The following is an 18,679-nucleotide window of genomic DNA, read 5'->3' as shown; positions in this document are numbered from 1 at the left end:
CACGGTGGTGATCACAGTTGACAGTCTTGTACTTCGTTTTTCGTTCCCACTCTCATGTGCTTCACATCGCTCGACCGAGCCCATCCCAGCTTAGTACATCGAGTCTTCTAACCAAGTTTTGCACGTTGGCAGATGCAGAAATCTAAGTTGTCACCGGGCTCGTGCTGATGATAACATAACGGTGTATGTGGTAGGATCCCGACCTCTGAATCTCGATAGGAAACATCTTGATGCCAGCTGCCTTCCATGTATCTCACGCGCCGGAGGTGGCCATCGGCCTCGCCCAACTCAGGTCTCCTTTGCCTCATTGGTTGTCTTGAATTTGCGACAGCGGCCATGAATACCCTTGTTGACCATACTGTCCAAGATGTTGCAGATGGCCAGGATTCATGGTACTTGGCTGGGTAAGTAGTTCAAAGTCATTGAGGAGGGTATCCCATCGTTGCCAATCCATAGCTATGTTGTCCATGATCGAGAAGTCGTGTGGCGAAAATGTAGGGTCTAAGCTACCAACTGGCTGTTCAAATTGCTGGATGCTCGTCATGGGTTCTGCGGTCGAACTATCTGGTGGCTGCGACTCTCTTTCTAGGTTGGCATCTTCGGGTTGAAGAGTAGGAGTCGGGTTCAGTGCTGCAGATCGCCTGTTATATCTCTTCCCTTCTTGAACCTCTCGCTGTTTGCGAAGCTGTAGAATGAATTGCGGCGTATCGAGCCACTGCAAGCCTTGAGGGTCCTCCTCTTGCGCCTTTTGACGAGCTCGCCACGCCTTCAAGCATAAATTGCCGATCGCGATGTGAAGCGGCTTCTTTTGGTCGGAAACGAATCTTCAAGAGCACGTGGAGGTCAGCCTTGAACTTCAGGCAAAGACGTATAGGTGGACGGCTAGCAACTCCACTAGGGGCACGAATACACAAGACAGTGGATCACAAGAGCATGCTTGGGGAGGAGAGACAACTTACGCGGGATGGTTCTTGAATACATCCTCAATCTGGATCCACGCCTCGTCCCTCCCTTCGCCGGTTGGCCTTGCAATGAGCTCTCCCAAGGCAAATATAAAGGAATGCCACGCGAACCCTGCATCAATGTGCCAACTGAATCTCTGAAGGGAGCGATGAGAATGCACAAGATTGTCGGCCTCCATCAGTGCCATACTCGTCTTCCACAGAAGTCGGCGTTCGCTGTCAGGAATATCCTCTTGATTCGCGTAGCGCCGAGGATGATGCGACATGAATCTGATGCTCTTGCACATGGAACGCCCATAGATCAAAGCCATCATTTCGAGCGGGATAGAAGGATCACAATATCTCAGCACCTTTTCTTCCAAATTAGCCTGGAATTCATCGACAAACGCATCTTTTTCGGCCAATGTCTTGGTCGCCACCCAGCGTTGCATAGCCCGGTTGAGATCTTCCTCGGGGGTGCCCGCTTCCAAGAGCTTCCGCCTCCAGAAGGCGCCGACAGAATAGTGCAGTAAGCAGACCACCATTTCGGTTGGGCGAGTCTGTTCGACGGGTGGTTCTTTCATGCCCGGCCAAATTTCCACGTCATTGACGTTTGACGGAACCTTGGTATTCCACCAATTGACTTCCGTCAGGCCACCAAAGCCACTCAGCTCGGCCGCCCGAAAGTCGAGCAAGTTGATTTGCCACCAAAGCCGACGGCGCATCTCTGTTTCGAAAGGGGGAAGGCCAAGGACGGTGCCGTCTCGATGCACACCCATGCCTTGAGCTATACGACTCGCAACCCCTGACAGTGTCCAAAGCGTCCGTGCGTCCAGAGCTTGACGTGTAGTGAGCTATCGTTGATTAGCGATAGACAATTTGGGGAAGCTCAAACTCCTTACAAGATAGATGACAAGTGCTTGTAGGACGACAATGTCGTAGGTCGCCATAAATCTCGCTTTTGTCAAGGCTCGGCGTATGCCCAGTCGGTATCTAGACTGCAGAACTGTCCGAGACTCGCCAAAGGTTGCTTGACATTCTCCATCACGCATGGACAGGACCGCGCCGCCATAGATAGCAAACATCAAGGCTTCAAGCCCACGGGGTATATGGTCCAAGTCGCGGATAGCTTCCTCAATGGAGTGCTGCAGGGTTGGTTGATGGACAATCTTCATGAGCGGATTGACGTTGGTGAGGAAAATCTGCCACAGTTTGAGGACGTGCTCGGGACTCGGGTGCAGGCTCGATGTCTGAGCCGGAGAAGGCGTCACGCCGAGGACGAAGTCGGTCCTGTCGTCAGCAAGAGTGTCCAACTCATCCTCACTCTCTGTGTCCGTGTCCGGGATGACATCTTTGCTATGATGGAGCTGTATGTTATGGTTAGTCGACTGAAAAGATTGGACTTGAAGAGGCAGACCTCTTCGCTGACAGTGGTCCACAGTTTACTGCTCGTTCTTTAGCTTTGGGACAAGATTGCGCCGGCGTGGAGGGAGACACACTTCTGAATGAACCGAGCTCTGCCTTGGTCGATGATCAGCCTCCCCTGGACTGAACCGTTCGTCCACGGCGGCTCTGCGGGTTTGGACCCGGATTTGCTGGGATTGTCGGCATCGTCAAGCGGAGGAGACGTCGCGTCGATTTTGCTAGGCGTGGTGGATGGAGGGGTTGGATCGATACCCTGATCTCGGAGCAACTCCTCGTAGTGCTTCAAGCGAGCGAGCACGTCATCTTCTCGCGCCTTGCGTTTTCGACGGCGAGGGGCAGGGGGGATGCGGAAGACGCTGCAGAGACGAATGATCAGCCAAGATCCTGGCAGAGCGATGAGGGGAGAAAAGTCAAGAGGCCCGGTCACCAGGTCAAAGCATCGCATCGGGTTGATATCAGGCAAGCAATTGGGGCATGACGAGACTTGCCATTCGACTTTGGAGCGGACGCAGCCGCTGCACGGATGCTGCTTGTCGCATTTGACTTTTCGTTCGAAGCATCGCACGCAGGAATAGGCCTTGCGAGGCCGGGGTCCTGTAGTGTCAGCACTGGGCTCCATAAGAAATTCGCAGCATGGCCAAGGGGTTTGATGCGATCTCAAGAGGTTGAGTGGCACGTTCGCACCAAGTGGTGGGTAGAAATTGAGCACAAACGCTGACTAAGGAATGAGTCAGAAACCCCACGACAGACGTCCAAAGCACCCGGAGAGGAGGAGTTATGGCCAGAACTATCTGGAAATCACTTAACCGTACGAAGGTCTGTGAAGCATCCTTTGCATATTGCTTTCTATGCTGCCGGCTCCTATACTCCCAGTCTGTTGTGGTCCAAGCACCCCTCGGCTGTTGTTGTGCGCCACCATCAGCCACACAACGGATCGATTCTTACCTAATCATATATCAAGGCTTGGCGTGCCATTTCCGACCTTGGCACCGTGGCACCTCCATCTGAGATTCTCATCCAGCCGGAAACCGGCTCGCCTCAATTTGAGTGTGTACCACAGTTCAATTGTCATGAATTCAACGACCCTGAACCCCTGAAATGTCAAACATGTTTCTCAGTCGCTGAACAGAAGCCAGCAGAGGCACCTAGTTCTAGGAATATGTATATCCGGCTCCCTTCTGTGGTGCCTCAAGAGAGAGAGACAACAACAATGCTCTCTTACATACTTGACGAACTTGGACAGCATTCCTTCTCAACATTTCATTGACGCTCTTCATTCACTGACACACCCATCATGTGACCCTCCCCGATACAACTGACGGCACTCCCTCACATCAACTAAACAACCACAACTGGATCACACTAGGGTACCAGGGGCATCAGCCCGTCCAGATCTTTGCGTGTGTTGACCGCCCCACCGTCAATGGGCATCAACTTGCGGTGCAATCTAGGACTCGTACCCGGAGTTACCGTACGGCCTGATGACTTTGTAGCTTTGCGATCATCATCAAATCCCTCAAAGAGAGAGCCTCTGAATGCGAATAACTCTTCAAGGTCGGGAAGGTCTGATGAAACCTTCACTGTCTTACAGTCTACGGGCTCTACCTTGACTGTAGGCTGCGACTGTGTAGGAAGAGCTGGGGGCTCAACAGGATCCGAAGAGATTTCCACGATTTCATGATCTTCGGGCTCTATTTTAACTGTAGGCCGAAATGTTGTAACCAGGGTTGGCACGTGGAGAGGGTGTGAGGAAGAAGCCTTCAGCGTAGGATTCATGTCATTGGCTGGGTCTGTAGGAGGCATGACTTTTGTTGGAAGAGTTGAAGGCTGTTGAACATAAACATTAGCTATAGATGTTTCTTCTGGAGGAGGGTGTGAAGGCTTCATACGTACCTCTAAGGAGACCGGCTTGGTAGTAGTATCTTGAGTAGCCTGTACTTGCTGTCTGTACCTCTGACGAGCTCGTTTGCCTATAACGTTGATGAGTATGAAGTTATGATAATGAGTATTTGTATCTTACGCTGGGCTTTGACAGCCTTGAGTCGCTTCATTGCGAAGTCAAAGAAGACATCTCCTAAGACATGGGGTCAATGATCTAAATCCTGTATCTGGTGTACTACACTTACCTGTTTGATGAGAGGTAGGCATTTTGAGACGATGAGAATCTTGTTAAAGAATTGAAGGATTGAAGAGTTGAAGAAAGAGAATGAGGGTTGGAACAGGAGGAAGTCCTGTTACAAGGACAACGAAGAATTGAAGAATTAAAGAAAGAGGGAATGAAAGAAGAGAGGAGTAATGATAGGAAATTTATAGGTGAGGTGAAAGTGAGAGTATCGATGTGAAGGCAGGAGCGGGGGGGGATTGCATCTTCTTGGCGAGGCTTCACATTACTCTCCTCCTTACTATAGCTGATTGATAGAATACTAGCTCTCTTGTTTTTCGAATGATCTCGGGATGCCTCAGCGATATTGTCGGTGCCCTTTCCCTTTGTACTGGAGAGTTCTGGCACGATATTGAAAAGAAAAGAGTCCACTGGGGACAACGCATGAACAGGATGAGATGGAGATGGGGATGAACGACTCGAAGTCCTGAGTGTGCTTGAGTTCCTCGTGAGTCCCACAGAGCAAATCTTTGTATTCGTTTCCCTCAATATGGCCACCAAAGTGTGCTGTGGCACCTCTCATGCCGCTACCGACACTCTTAACCTCGATAGCCTGACGTCAGACATGAAAATGCGTATAGGCGAGAGCTTCTCTTGTGACCTCGTGGCCGTTGCATTACAGTGACCTGGAGAGAAAGTCTAGGTCTGCTTCAGGCATCCAGTCGGCCCACCACCAGCGGCCGACGCTGTCGAGACCGAGTTGATCCGAGAACAGGTTTTGGTCGTCAATGTTAAAGGTGAACGGCGTACTGGTGTTCCATGCCGACTCGGCGGTGATAATGGCCTGTACGTCTTGCGGTGATTCAGCACTGGCCTGTAAATGATGGCCTGTGTGCCCTATGATGACCACTCCATTATCCGACCGGTTCAGGCCGGCAAACTCCTCAACTCCTTCTAGAGGTGGTGGTGGCTCTGCGGATATTGGATTCTCGACCACCAGCCGCCATTTCCGACACAGCTCGGGGCCAAAGGGCGCAAAGAATTCTTCCTGATCAGGTGAGAGAAATATCTGCGCCGACTGCGCCGTTTCTGGCAGAGTCGTGGAATGCTTCATCATCTGGTTGACCACTCTCTCAGCGCCGATGGCCGAAGGAAATCTCTTTTTGAGCTCGTTTAACGATGATCTGATAATCTCAGTCTCTTCCGCCCGATGGGTGGCTAGCGAAGGAAATCGCTGGTATGACAGCTGCAAGAGTGCGGCGACCATCAGGTAGAAGATGGACGTGACTGCGAGATGCGATACATCCTCCCACGTCAGATACTCCTCGAAGATGCCGGATACAAAGGACGCAGCGAGCAGAGCGACGGGTGACGGCGGCTGATCTCTCTTGTCCTGCCGGAAGAGAATGATGAGCGAGGTGAAGTAGATGGTGTGGAGCTGCCGGGCTTTGAAGTCATAGTCATTCAGTCTTTTCGTCTCGGGATTGTATAGTCGCAGGCTGGGTGGGACGGTCTTCAGCCATCGGCGGAGGCTGTCTTCGAAATCGATCTTCTTGCGATCCGACAGGGTCCCCCGACGATACTCCTCGGTCATATCTCCTAGGATGGAAGTGATCTGGGCAAAGTGCATGAAGAGGAGTGCGTCCTCGTCGTCGCCGTCGAAATCGTCCAGCCGGAGGGGGCGAACATTTGAGTCTTCTGCATTGACCGCCCTTGGACGCCCGTGACTTGCGGCTATCAGATTGTCCCTGGACTTTAGCATCGTGTTAGCTTTGGGGATAACCATGACAGGTCATGCGTCCCTTACAACCAGTGCCCACCAAATCCTCCGCCTCAGCTTCGCATCTGCCATCCGGGGGCCCGGTTCGCGATGGAGACCCATCTGGTGCGCAAGGGCGGCGCTGAGTCGCAGCCAGAAGCTACTACTGTCGATGGAGATGTGCTCCGGGCCAGACGGATTCAGCCACTGCAGGAAGATGGTGGCCATGATGGCGTGGAGGTGATTCTGCTCGGCATTCGTGTAGAAGAGCACTTTGGCCCGCTGGTAGCACCTCTGGCCCTGTTCCGCAGCCTGCGGTGTTGACGAGACTATACTTCCCGCCACCAGCATGGACGTGACGAGCAGCGTGTCATTGGTCTTTGCATCCAGTCGCTCCAGGTCTGAGGCATTCACGAGGGGCATCCAGGGCCGACACCTTTGCAGGAAATTCCTCAACAGTGTCTGCCGCAGTGTCCCCTGGGGCAGCTCGAGCACGGATAGGTTGCGCCGCATCTTGACCTCAAAGTTGTGCCACGAGTGCGCGCGTGCACCGGGACTTTCGTAATGAGTCGCATCGTCCTCGTCAATCTCGACATGGGCGGGGATGTAGTCGGCGCGACCGAGATAGCTCGAATGTTGGGATGGTGTCAGGGTCGTCGTTATCGTCGTCCTCATCCTCTTCCTACTCGTCTCGCCAATTGCTGGAAGTCGGAACTTTTCATCCTCCTTTACGGATCGTGCTGGACTACTGCTGGTAGCGGCGGCGGCTGCACCAGTACTAGCAGAACTAGCAGCACCGTCACGAAGGAACACCTGACGTCTGCGCTTCCTGACATGCGGTCTTTTTGGATAGATTCCCTCCCGTGTCAACAAGGTGCTCTCGGAAGTACATATATATATATCTCGGACAAAACACGGGGACCCTTACAGACAGGCTCTCCCAGCATCGCGACAATTGGAACAAACTTCGCGCGTGCTCTCGTGGAGGTTCTTGTCACATCGGACTTTTCGCGTGTGGCAGGCTTCGCAGGCGTTACCTTGTTTCGAGCTTCCGGCGACGCCGGCGATGGAGGCGTCCAACGTTGTCGAATTCACCCATGTCGTCGGGTCCTCGAGCGACATCTTTGCCCTGTTGTTTTCGCCGCGGCGATCACTGACAACGCCGTGGACACACTTTGAGAGGGGGGAGGGAGATAAATTATTACCGAATATCAGATTAGGAAGACCAAAAGAGACTTGAGAGAAATGGGCATCCGGACAAAAGACAAGCGCCGCGGCAAAAGGCCACTTGCAAAATCGCCGAATCTTCCCGCTTCCCGCTTCCCGCTTCCCGCTTCCCGCTTCCCTCGCTTGGCCCGTCCGAACTCACAGGCTTTCGGACGATCGAGGCTGTCGGAGAAAGGAGAAAGGCTCATGATATTTCAGTTGGGAAACAAACTGCCGCTGCCACGAGGGATCGAGAAAATAGATCGTCATCCGTGTAACCACCGATTGACCTCGTTTACGAAACCACAGCATGGTCCTTGAATACTCGGCCAGGTTCTGATGTTTGTTTGGATATACATCTATAACATTGAAACGAACGATCCGAACAACAAGATGTCGCGGTGATGGAAAGTCTATATCCTCTATATCTTCTATACCATGTCTCGCCGTCTTTCTACGCCTGATGTTCTATGCCCCAAGCTTCTTCAGGGAATTGACCGCATCGACGATCGTCTCTTTCAGAGGCCGGTATTTGATCCCCAAAACATTGATGGATTTGCTGTTGTCGATACCCCAGGGTGGAGGGGTGTTGGTCAGCTCGTCCTTGAGATTCCCCTTGATCTCTGGAAAGGCCTCTTCCATGATCTCCCGAAGCTGCGTCTCGGTGGCCAATTGAGCAGCGACAAAGAACCGCTGGTTGGCCGCCTGTGGTCTTTCCAATGCGAGCACATGAGCCAGAGCCAAGTCTCGAACGTCAACGTGGATCGGGGAACCGACTGGTCCAGCTCGCGGCGTCCCACGGTAGAGATTCAATATCCGCAGGCTGGAAGTGTTCAAATCATCCAACGACTTGACTTGATGGAGCACCGGTCCATATATCATAGGTGGACAAAGGGTGGTCAGAGTAAAACCTGGTTTCTCTGCCTCCAAAAAGTCCCAAGCAGCCTTTTCGGCGAACTTTTTGCTCGCTCTGTATGCCGCTTGTGGGTTTGGCGCCGTCAGAGCTTCCTCCATGGTCATGTCATTCCAGATCTCTTCGCTGTATACCGCGGGTGGGTTGCGATAATTTGACAGGGCAGCGAAGGAGGACGTGACCACCACATGCTTAACAGACTTTGCTGATTGGTGGACAGCCTTCAGAATTCCTGTTGTCCCATTGATGGCAGGATCAAGGAGGTCTCTCTTGTTGTCGGTGACTTTGAAATGGAAAGGGCTGGCAGTGTGCACGACGGCCTCAAATGGTGGATCAGCCTTGACGGCCTCGTCGAAAGCGCCGTCTACCGCGATATCTTTGACGATTGCATACAAGACTGTTTGGCCCTTGAATAATTCTTGCAGGTACTGTCCTTTCTCGTCAGAGCGTACAGTGACAACCACGTCGTGCCTAATGAATGGTTAACGCTGGATGCCATCCAGGGCCGGAAGGGTCAAAAAATACCCATGCTTGAGTAGCTGATCCAAGCAATGTACAGCAAGGAAACCGCTGCCTCCTGTGAGCAAGACTTTCATGACGGAGAATGTTGTCAAAATCCTGCTCTTCAAAGATCTTCGATGGCCAGCAATTCGGTGGAGGTTGTCTCTGATGGGAAGATCGGTTCGTCGCAGGAAAAATTGGGGGTTCCATTATAATATTATTTTGTGCTATGGTCCTTCTATTATGTCCCGCGCCCGGCAATTCGCCATTTGCTCCCATGTTCCCATCTATAGACTAATGTTCAACCACGCGATGAGGGAGGGCGACCACAAGAATCTCCTTTGTTTTTCAATCATGCTGACGAACGGACGAGGCTTGAGGTTCGTGTTACATTCAGCTGAGCGATGGCTACCACGACGAAAGCTGCATTTTTGTCCCGAGTATTTGCAATTGAAGCGTCTTCTCTGAACTGGTGGGGGAGGGAGATTGTCAAACAACCTGTTTAACTGACCGGAGTTTGACGGGGCGTCTGCCGTTCACGTAGAATTTGGTGCTGTGGGTGTAAGCTAGCAGTGCTACCGGCGGTCTTCAGCAGTTTGTCAGCCCAGAAACGAGTTACTGTGGGCGGTAGAGGATGGGACCAACGGAGGAAACAAGGAAAGGCGCCAGAGCCCCAAACAATAAGTTCGAGTGCGCAGGGAGGTTTCGTCTGACAGAACGATAAATCCATTTCACCAGCCACAGCGCCGAGAAATGCGCTGTCAGACAAAACCTCCATTTCGAATATCGTTCAGGACACCGAATCATCGCTGGACGCACTTGTGTATTACACTTCGCCATTGATATGCGTTCTGTGGCACCATCACCCGCAAGTGTGCCATGCGCATGATTTGTCGCCATGTGACGCCTCCAGCTATAACATTGTCTACAATTTTCGCACCGGCACGGCTTTGGCAATGGCTGAGAGGCGTTCGTCTTGTCGTGCTTCTGGCCTGTCTGGCTTCCATAGCCACGGCACACGCACAGACACCTGGCCAGATCAGGGCCCTCAGAAAGGAGGCTGAGGATCTTTTCTATCATGGCTTCGAGAATTACATGTCCTATGCCTTTCCCGAGGACGAATTGCGACCCATCTCCTGCAAACCCTTGACACGCGACCGCGACAACCCCGCGCACATCGAAGTCAATGACCCTCTGGGAAACTACTCCCTGACCCTTATCGACAGTCTGTCTACCCTCGCGATACTGGCCTCCAGCCCGTCAAGTTCCAAGCAAAATAAACCCCTGCGGCTTTTCCAGGACAGTGTCAGGGATTTGGTCGAGCAGTATGGCGATGGCTCCGAGGGCCCGTCGGGTCAAGGGTTAAGAGCGAGAGGATTCGATCTGGATAGTAAGGTGCAGGTGTTTGAGACAGCGATACGAGGTCTTGGTGGACTCTTGAGCGCTCATCTATTTGCGGTTGGCGAGCTACCGATCCGCGGCTATGCCCCTCCTCAAGAGCAGGTAGCGTATGCTGAAGCCTGGCAAAAGGATCAGTTTGGCGGCAAGAAGCAAGGAATTGTCTGGCCTAATGCTTTTGAATATGACGGCCAACTTCTCCGGCTGGCATATGACCTTGGGAACCGCCTGATCCCTGCCTTCTGGTCTTCCACCGGTATACCATATCCTCGTGTCAACCTTCGACATGGGATCCCGTTTTATGTCAATTCTCCTTTCAATACTGGTGCAGAAGACGGCCGTTGTGAAGCTCGATCAGGGGCCGCCGAAATCACAGAGACGTGCAGTGCCGGTGCTGGAAGTCTGGTGCTTGAGTTTACCGTCTTGAGCCGGCTAACTGGAGATCCTCGCTTTGAGGATCTCGCGAAAAGAGCATTCTGGGCGATCTGGCAAAGGCGCAGTGCTATCGACCTGATTGGCGGCGGGATTGACGCAGAGAGCGGAAACTGGATCGGCACTTGGACGGGCATCGGTGCTGGAATCGACAGCTTCTTCGAATACGCTCTGAAGTCGCATATCCTCCTGTCACGCGAAGCTCATCCGGTCTATAACAGCACTGCGTCACAAGATCCAAGGATTCTTCATCAATCTTTACCTGCGGAAGATTCGACGTCCCAAGCCTTTCTCGATGCTTGGAATGCTGCTCATGCGGCAATCAAGCGGCACCTTTATCGTGGATCAACATATCAGCACCCTCATTACATCCAAGCTGATTTCTCCACTGGCGCAGCAAGAGGATTCTGGATGGATGCATTGAGCGCGTACTACCCTGGCCTCCTTACGCTTGCGGGACATGTTGACGAGGCCGTGGAAACTCACCTTCTACAGACAGCTCTCTGGACAAGATTCTCTGCCCTGCCGGAGCGGTGGAATCTCATGACAGGTGGCATTGAAGGTGGGCTTGGCTGGTGGATAGGCCGACCAGAGTTCATCGAGTCCACGTATTATCTCTACCGCGCGACGGAAGATCCCTGGTACTTTCACGTTGGGGAGATGGTCCTGCGGGATATCAAACGACGATGTTGGACGAGGTGTGGCTGGGCGAGCATCCAAAATGTGTTGACCGGAGAGCAGACGGATAGGATGGAGAGCTTCTTCCTCGGAGAGACCGCAAAATACCTCTTTCTCCTCTTCGATCCTACACACCCTCTCAACAGCCTGGATGAGCCATTCGTCTTCACCACTGAAGGCCATCCATTGGTCATCCCCCGAAGTGTTGCCAAAGGCTCCCATCGTGAGGCTGTCTTGCATCCAGCACACGGCGACGAGTTATTCTGTCCTGTCAAACCTTCACCCCTGCCGATGACCATTTCCAGTATTGCTTCGCGGGGAGATGTCTTTCATGCAGCTAATCTGGCTCGACTTCATCTCATGCCTCATAGGGACAATGTCGAATCTGCCCTTGGAGAATACGCGGCAGACCACCCGAGCATTACGCTACTGGATATCAGCTCACCTTCCAACTATACATATTATCCGTGGACGCTACCCCCGGAACTGGTCCCTTGGAATGCCTCAAGCTCCCTCATCCCGACTCCACCGACACTCGACATTTCCTTCCCGGCAATGTCTGCCCCTGGTCAACCTGTTCCTCCCCTCCAGCGCGTAAAAGATGGGATCTTGATCAACGCCATCAGCGGGCTGCGGCTCGGAATGATTCGCGATTACCCTTTGCTTTTCGAGGACGGGTTTCACGACGCGTTCCGCATCCAAACAATCAATAACATTCCCCTTGGTAAAGATGAGAAGGTGTACCTAGCGCGTGACACGGGCAGAGATATCCTTAGCCCAGCAGATCCTAATTTCACACGCATTCGCGACGCTGTCATGTTGGACCTCGTAGTCGATCTGGATGGGTCGATCGAAGATCCGAACAATGGCAAAGCCGACGAACCAGCGGCGACCACAGCAGGCCAAGAGTCTGGAAACGGTGGAGAAGCATCGTTGCTAATCGATCTTCCACAATTCGAAGATGTCGCAAACGATGGTGCCATGCGGGCGGCGTGGAACGCCATTGTCTCTCAGATCTCAAGCCTCATCAGAGAAGGGCGTGCTCCATCTCCCTGGGCGTTCTCAACGCCTCTTTCACTTGTCACACCGGTAGCGACGAAGCTCGCCTCTCTCTCGTCGTCGTCTTCGGCAGAAGGAAGACCAGGCAATTTGCTACGGTATCACCTCGCCGCTGTGACACCAACAGGCCCTGGCGCCGCACCACTGCCAGACTGGTCTGAGGTCCCGACCCTAACATCATCTGGGGCCACCGTCCCTGCATTGTCGTGGACCAAGATCTATGTGACGGACGAACTTTGCAACCACAGATTACCTGTCAACATAGTGAGGCAGCATCAAGTGCTCGTGATCAAGAGGGGAGGATGCGACTTTAGTGCGAAGCTGGAGAATATCCCTACCTACAAACCGAGCGCGCAGGCACTGCAGCTGGTGATTGTCGTGTCGTATACAGACCACGACGAGCACGACGGCGGAGAAGGGGATGATCACCACAGCGCTCAGAGTATCCTGGACGACGAATCCAACCTGATTCGTCCGTACCTGCACCGCCGCCAGACGACTCCGGCGGGCTTACTGCGACGGAACCCGATCCCAATGGTCCTCGTGGGCGGTGGTCAGAGGGTCTACGACGCCATTAAAACCGGTGCCGTCGCCGTGGGCGTCAAGCGACGGTATCACGTCGAGACCAAGGGGGTGAGAATTGCCAATTTGGAGATTATCTAGAGATTGATTTCTCCAGAAACACAGATATAGACACATATAAGACAAAGGCTGTGTTTGGCAATTGCACGGGATCTGGTTCGAGTATTACTGCTATCATCACGGTCACTATCACTACCACTATTAAATGGTCATGAACGTGACAAGCACGGTATATACATACACGTATGTGCCTGTGTCTGTGTGTATGTGTGTGTGTTTGTATGTATATGTATGTCGATAAAGATACCAGAGTTAGGGATCTTGTTCGGTGGATGAATATTACCATGACAGACAAGACATGTGTATTTTTTTTTGGTGATTACATTGATAACTATTCATCTATAAAAAAAAAAAAAAGGAGTAGCGAACCCCTCCCCCTGTTCAATTACGCTTGATTGCTTGTTGGCGCAACATTCTCTTTTGGTAGACGACAGGGTACAAATTAAAAGGGGCAGAAGATTAGTACCCGAGTAGAGGTTTGCGAATTCTCTTGGAATGCAAGCACACCACACCACGTTACATCAGGAAGGGAGGGAGAGCAAAGTCAAGAACACGTCCATCATTCCAAAGGGTCCCAGTACTCCAATTAACATCCTTCCGAGCTCGTATCATGCATATCAGATCTTACCTTGGACACTTTCACCATCGACCTCGCCAGCTCTTCTCGTACGCGCGGGCCTCTTCCTCTGCATGCTCGAGAGCACGCCGCCACTCCCGCTCCATGCGCCGGGCCAGCTCGTCGGGTGTTTCGACGGTGGTGGCTTCTTCACCCTCTTCTCCAGTTCCAACAGACCCTGTCTCGGCGGTCGGGCTCTCGCATCCTCTCAGGCCGATGAATCGTCCCCACCGTCTTCTTTTCGTCTCGAGATCCACACTCACCTCTTCGTCGGCGGAGGTCTGCTGTCGGCCCTGGTAAAGACTCGTCCAAGCAGGGATCCATGCCGGATACTGAAATGTCTCTTCCACAGGGGGTGTTACTTGGTGGTACCATCTCGCCAGGGTATCCAGTTGCTCATGTGTCAGTAAATGATACTGGAGGAGGCTGGTGGGGAATTGTGGGTGCGGGAGGCCATTTGTCACGGATATCAAGGGGACTAAAGGCGCACGTAGATGCTCTACGCTGGACAAGTAATGCTGCTTGTTTCGCTGGGTGGTAGGTGAGAGAACGGGGATGACCTTAACATGATAGTTGGGCGGCGGGGGAAGACGGGGCTTTGATGGGAGGCGGCAGTTCTTCTGCGACTGTTTTCTAATCGGAGAGCGAGTTTGAGCTCTGGTGGGGTTGGAAGCGTGAGAGCGGACGAGAAGCCTACCTTTGGTACTGGACGATGTGGATGTGATCATGTCTGTTTGCGCAAAGTCGCAGACCATTGTTACATCAGAGGACGGTGTAGATACATTTTCAGACTGATCTTCTTCCGGGATGGTCTGACTGGTAAGGACCGTGTTGACACGCAGAGGGAGCGTCATGACTCTCTCACCTGCCGGGCCGCGCATGGCCATGCGGCTCTGTCGGCCATCTTCGCGCGGGAAACTGGTTGTTACCGGGGTGCGCGTGGTTCGGAAATGTGCTCTCTCTGGGGTGCGTATCTGATCTCGTCCAAATCCGGGGGATATCGGCGGAAAAGCGGCCGGTGCAGGGGATATCACCGGTGATGCGAGGCTGTTCCGTCGATACATAGTACCATTGGCATTGCTGCAAGACCATTGATTTGGGGTGTTGATCGATGTTTGGATAGGGGCCATACCAGGGAAAGTGGTCACAAGCCGGGGGAGTGGTTGAACCAATGTGCCTTCAACAGCTCTGGTGCAGTGTGGCGACAATGGCGATGGTAGAGGGAGGGTTGGGGATGTTGGGTTTGACGAAGCCATGACTGTCCTATTTAATAAGTAAGGATTTTTAAACTGTATCGAGACGTAGATGATGTGACCACCCTCAAGCTGGGTGCTGCAAGAGATGGTTGCAAGGGAGGGGAAGCAGTTATGAGGAAATCCATCACCAGCAAGGGTCAGGCCAGAACTAGACCAATCTTGAGGACAATGGGCAGAGTCCGCTTAGAATAGGCGATGCATGCACATTCTCCTTTGATCGTGATAAATTTGGCAGTCCCGGCCTCATTGTGATCAGGAACAGACTGGACAACTTTCCTTTGTTGAAGATGTCCCATTTCAGAAACCAAGACAACATAAGCCGAGAAGGAGGTCGAAAGAATGCATACTGAGCATCGGGAACCAGGACATGCTCAGCCACGGGTTTTCCAGGTTCAAGCTGATCACGGATGGCAACAGATGATGTGCTGGAAATCCCCGTGTGACAATCATAGGGGTGACATGTTCACTTGCACTTTATTCAATGCTTGATCGGAATGCAATGTCCCCTCCCAAACAGCATCCGTGCTCTTTGTTGTCTCGTGTCATTGTTTCAAGTCAGCTACACCACCAGATGATGTCGACAAGGAACTTTTTTGGACGGTCCCGCCATGTGATCGTCATTGGGCTCTGCTTAGCTCTTTCTTCGGAGTGGAATTGCAGGTGCTTGTTAGATTGATCATTGGCAGATAAGGGTCTCTTGTCAAGGCTGTGGGATACTGTTTGTTCAAGGGGAAGTACGGAAATGGATATCGTCTTCCAGATGTATGGGTTTTGTCGTCGATCACAGATACGAATCTGTGTCCCACTTTACTCCTTGTCCTTTGGGTCAGCAACTGGCCAAGCCTAGCTAGTGGCACGGAGTCTTGGTTGGTACCTTGAGAGCCTTGGTAGACATCCACTCCCCGAAAGAGGAACGGAAGCACTATCCCAAACCGAGCTGCATACTCGTCCGCAGGGATGGAGAAGTGCTGGAGGGGCGTTTTCGATCTAAGACTTTTGTTGGAGATGCAACCTCGGGAGTTAGGAACAGAGTGATTGGAGAGGATGGTACTCGGTAGTGCGTTTCCGTAAAGGTGTGGGCTCTGAATAGGAGTGAGGTGAAGGAATGGGGAGCTGCAGGAGGAATCGAGCTCCCTTTTAGCCTCATATTGAGGTGATTCGCTGAATTTGACGGGTTGAATGAAGGAATGGAGATGAACGGTGGGTGGATGAGATGGAATGGGTGAAAGGATGGATAAGAGGCAATCCCCCTCGCAGGCAGAAAAGTGAGGGACATGCCGACGCCCAAGCCCCAAGCCCCAAGCCCCAAGTATCGAGTCACCGAGTCAAACTATCGAGGACTAACTAATGGATGGGGGGTTCTGGGTCTCTGGGTCTCTGGATCTCTAGGCTTCTGGGCTTGCGGGCTCGCAGCGTTACGGCCTTCATTGTGCCTTGTTCCAATGTGTCCCTCTTTTCTTGTCCCGCCTCCGACTTGTATTCGCCTTTGCCCTCCGCCTACGCAAACCTCTCCCTCTATTCCTCTTGTCCCATGGGCTCAATCAGCTGCTGGTAGGGGAAAGCCAATTCCCCCCTCTACCTGTCTACCCACCGGACCTCATCCTCGTCTTAATCGCGCTCTCTCTCTCTTTTCTATTCCTCCTTCCCCCCACCATCACCTCTCACTCTCTGGGTTCTCTAGATGTCCATCGCACAGACATGAATCCAAACGTGAGCTCACCGCTATCTCGAAGCCATACTGCTTTTCCCTGTCTCTTACCCGATCCACGTCAAAGGTCACACTTTGAGCCGCAACGTACATAAGCCTCCCCCCCACCGTTACGCACACCTCCTGTTCTCATGATCGGTCGGCCTGTGCCCCGAATAATCTGCGACCGACTTCGATGCCACTGATTTCAATCTTTTGCTGCGTTCGATCCCACTCCTCGAGACGCCCTTCACGGGCTTAGTGTGTGCTTGCAGTCATGCCATTTTGTCTCGGAAGTAAAGACGAAGAACCAAAAGACGAATACGACCAGCTCCCCTTTGGATTGAGATGGCGCATGAATTGGGCGAAGAAAGAGACTGACCCTGCCACCGGGGAATCTGTCCTGCGCCTCAGCAATACTCGGATCCTCAAGACGCATTGTGCCAATACAGAGTATCAAGCCCTGATGCTGATCGATCGACACACTTCTGTTCCCTCGTACAAAGTCCTCGCGGTATACAATAGACCAGAGGGCAAACTAGTCGAGTACGAAGCTTACCCCGGAAAACCCCTGCAACAGGTCTGGCCGACCATGTCTGCACATCAGCAGAACAAGATTGTGGCAGATCTAGGGCGCTTCGTTGAGCAACTCCGCAAAATGCAACCACCGAAACAATGCGTGGTCGGGGATGCCACATTGGGAGGCGCGCTGGACCACCGATTTGGCTCCGGTCGCATAGGGCCCTTCTTCTCAATCGAAGCTTTTCAAGAGTTTGAGCGAAGAGGCCACCCGCTGGACGATTTCCCGGAAAAGGAGATTCGAATGGTTCATGCACCTAAGAAACCATACCAACTCAAGTTTACCCATGCGAGCCTCTGTCCTCAGAATATCCTTGTGGATGACGCCGGTCGAATATGTGCCTTGATCGGGTGGGAGTCGGCCGGATGGTATCCCGAATACTGGGAGTACACTCAAATGTGCCATCTGACACCCAAGGTCATGGGCGATTGGCTTGACGCCATGCGGAAAGTGATACCCCAATATGACCAAGAGTTGGCATGCGAAGAAGCTCTCCGGGCCAGATATACCAGCTCCATATATGATGCACCGAGAAGTATACGGGCTCCGAGTCCTTCCCCGAGTCAACTACAGGCAGAGCAACAAGAAATCGACGATAAAAATACCGAGGATACTAGTGGCTAGGAGCTGGCGAGAGGCTATTCATGTCACAGAATTTCCCAATCAGAGCTTGCTCTCGCCGGAGGTCAACCTGTATCAAGGCCTTATTGAATCTCAGGCGGTCAAAAAATACCCAAAGAGATACCGGGCTTTTCGCGAAAGACCTTTGAGAATTAAACCACAGAAGGTCGAAGCTTGACTACTGGCGCATGTTGAAGGAGACTGAGGTCTTATCACATGGAGTGTGGAGTGGAAATGCAAGGCAAACGAACAAACTCCAAGCTTCTGCATGGGTGTTGCTGAAGCGCACGAACTGGAATGAGGCGCTAATGTTTTGGTAAGGGACCAACTTGTGGCTATTTGCTACCATTACGTTGGGTTGGATCTTGGTCACTGGTGTGTATTGTCGGAGGTCTTGTTGGAATAGCGATGGCTCCAGTCGAACTGTTCATGTTGTTGTCTTGCTTTTTTTTTGTTCTTTTTGGATTCATGCATAGCGAAGGAGTCGGGCTATACACCAAGGTGGGAGTGGGAATACAGGCACCAAGAACCTAGCGAGTGAGATTCTGAGTTGGTTTTAATATGTCGACGGCGGCGAGTCGTTTGCTACGGCGCGTATAGGTGCCGTCAAGCAAAAAGATCCAGGGATGAATGAGCAAAGGACCGAGAAAGTCGGTCGTGATAGACGGCCAAGTGAATGGCCAATTTTGGATGGATTCATAGATGAATGCATGCATATAATATATCTACGTGAGTACCTACTTGGGTATATTTGGTCCATTTTTCATTGGATTCAAAATTCAAAATTCACGTCAAGACAAGTATCCGCAGTCGTGGATGTTGGGTGGTGGTGGAGGCGGGCGCCGTTGAGAAACCCCCGAAACC

The 18,679-nt window shown here is 52.3% G+C and overlaps 7 protein-coding genes across 7 annotated transcripts; 2 read left to right on the top strand and 5 right to left on the bottom strand.

Moving 5' to 3' along the window:
* Positions 1-304: 304 nt before the first annotated feature.
* On the bottom strand, positions 305-2,985 carry Z517_03951 (uncharacterized protein; the record flags this gene model as incomplete). Its single annotated transcript, XM_013429282.1, has 5 exons — positions 305-824; positions 960-1,795; positions 1,844-2,308; positions 2,359-2,386; positions 2,441-2,985. The coding sequence occupies 5 exons, from the start codon at positions 2,983-2,985 to the stop codon at positions 305-307; spliced, it is 2,394 nt and encodes a 797-aa protein (XP_013284736.1).
* A 743-nt stretch (positions 2,986-3,728) lies between these two features.
* On the bottom strand, positions 3,729-4,514 carry Z517_03950 (uncharacterized protein; the record flags this gene model as incomplete). Its single annotated transcript, XM_013429281.1, has 4 exons — positions 3,729-4,193; positions 4,260-4,336; positions 4,387-4,440; positions 4,493-4,514. The coding sequence occupies 4 exons, from the start codon at positions 4,512-4,514 to the stop codon at positions 3,729-3,731; spliced, it is 618 nt and encodes a 205-aa protein (XP_013284735.1).
* Positions 4,515-5,143: 629 nt separating this feature from the next.
* Z517_03949 (uncharacterized protein) lies at positions 5,144-6,901 on the bottom strand (the record flags this gene model as incomplete). The annotated part of the gene is made up of 2 exons (XM_013429280.1): positions 5,144-6,220; positions 6,275-6,901. The coding sequence occupies 2 exons, from the start codon at positions 6,899-6,901 to the stop codon at positions 5,144-5,146; spliced, it is 1,704 nt and encodes a 567-aa protein (XP_013284734.1).
* A 999-nt stretch (positions 6,902-7,900) lies between these two features.
* Z517_03948 (uncharacterized protein) lies at positions 7,901-8,941 on the bottom strand (the record flags this gene model as incomplete). The annotated part of the gene is made up of 2 exons (XM_013429279.1): positions 7,901-8,816; positions 8,871-8,941. The coding sequence occupies 2 exons, from the start codon at positions 8,939-8,941 to the stop codon at positions 7,901-7,903; spliced, it is 987 nt and encodes a 328-aa protein (XP_013284733.1).
* A 784-nt stretch (positions 8,942-9,725) lies between these two features.
* Z517_03947 (uncharacterized protein) lies at positions 9,726-13,076 on the top strand (the record flags this gene model as incomplete). The annotated part of the gene is made up of 1 exon (XM_013429278.1): positions 9,726-13,076. The coding sequence occupies one exon, from the start codon at positions 9,726-9,728 to the stop codon at positions 13,074-13,076; it is 3,351 nt and encodes a 1,116-aa protein (XP_013284732.1).
* Positions 13,077-13,694: 618 nt separating this feature from the next.
* Z517_03946 (uncharacterized protein) lies at positions 13,695-14,927 on the bottom strand (the record flags this gene model as incomplete). The annotated part of the gene is made up of 1 exon (XM_013429277.1): positions 13,695-14,927. One exon carries the CDS (start codon positions 14,925-14,927, stop codon positions 13,695-13,697), a length of 1,233 nt encoding a protein of 410 aa, XP_013284731.1.
* A 1,964-nt stretch (positions 14,928-16,891) lies between these two features.
* Positions 16,892-17,818, top strand: Z517_03945 (uncharacterized protein; the record flags this gene model as incomplete). The annotated part of the gene is made up of 1 exon (XM_013429276.1): positions 16,892-17,818. One exon carries the CDS (start codon positions 16,892-16,894, stop codon positions 17,816-17,818), a length of 927 nt encoding a protein of 308 aa, XP_013284730.1.
* Positions 17,819-18,679: the final 861 nt, after the last annotated feature.

The sequence above is a fragment of the Fonsecaea pedrosoi genome (assembly GCF_000835455.1).
Source record: "Fonsecaea pedrosoi CBS 271.37 unplaced genomic scaffold supercont1.3, whole genome shotgun sequence".
NCBI classification, from domain to species: Eukaryota; Fungi; Ascomycota; class Eurotiomycetes; order Chaetothyriales; family Herpotrichiellaceae; genus Fonsecaea; species Fonsecaea pedrosoi.
The sequence above is the reverse complement of the archived record's forward strand: the minus strand, read 5'-3'. Positions and strand labels throughout refer to the sequence as shown.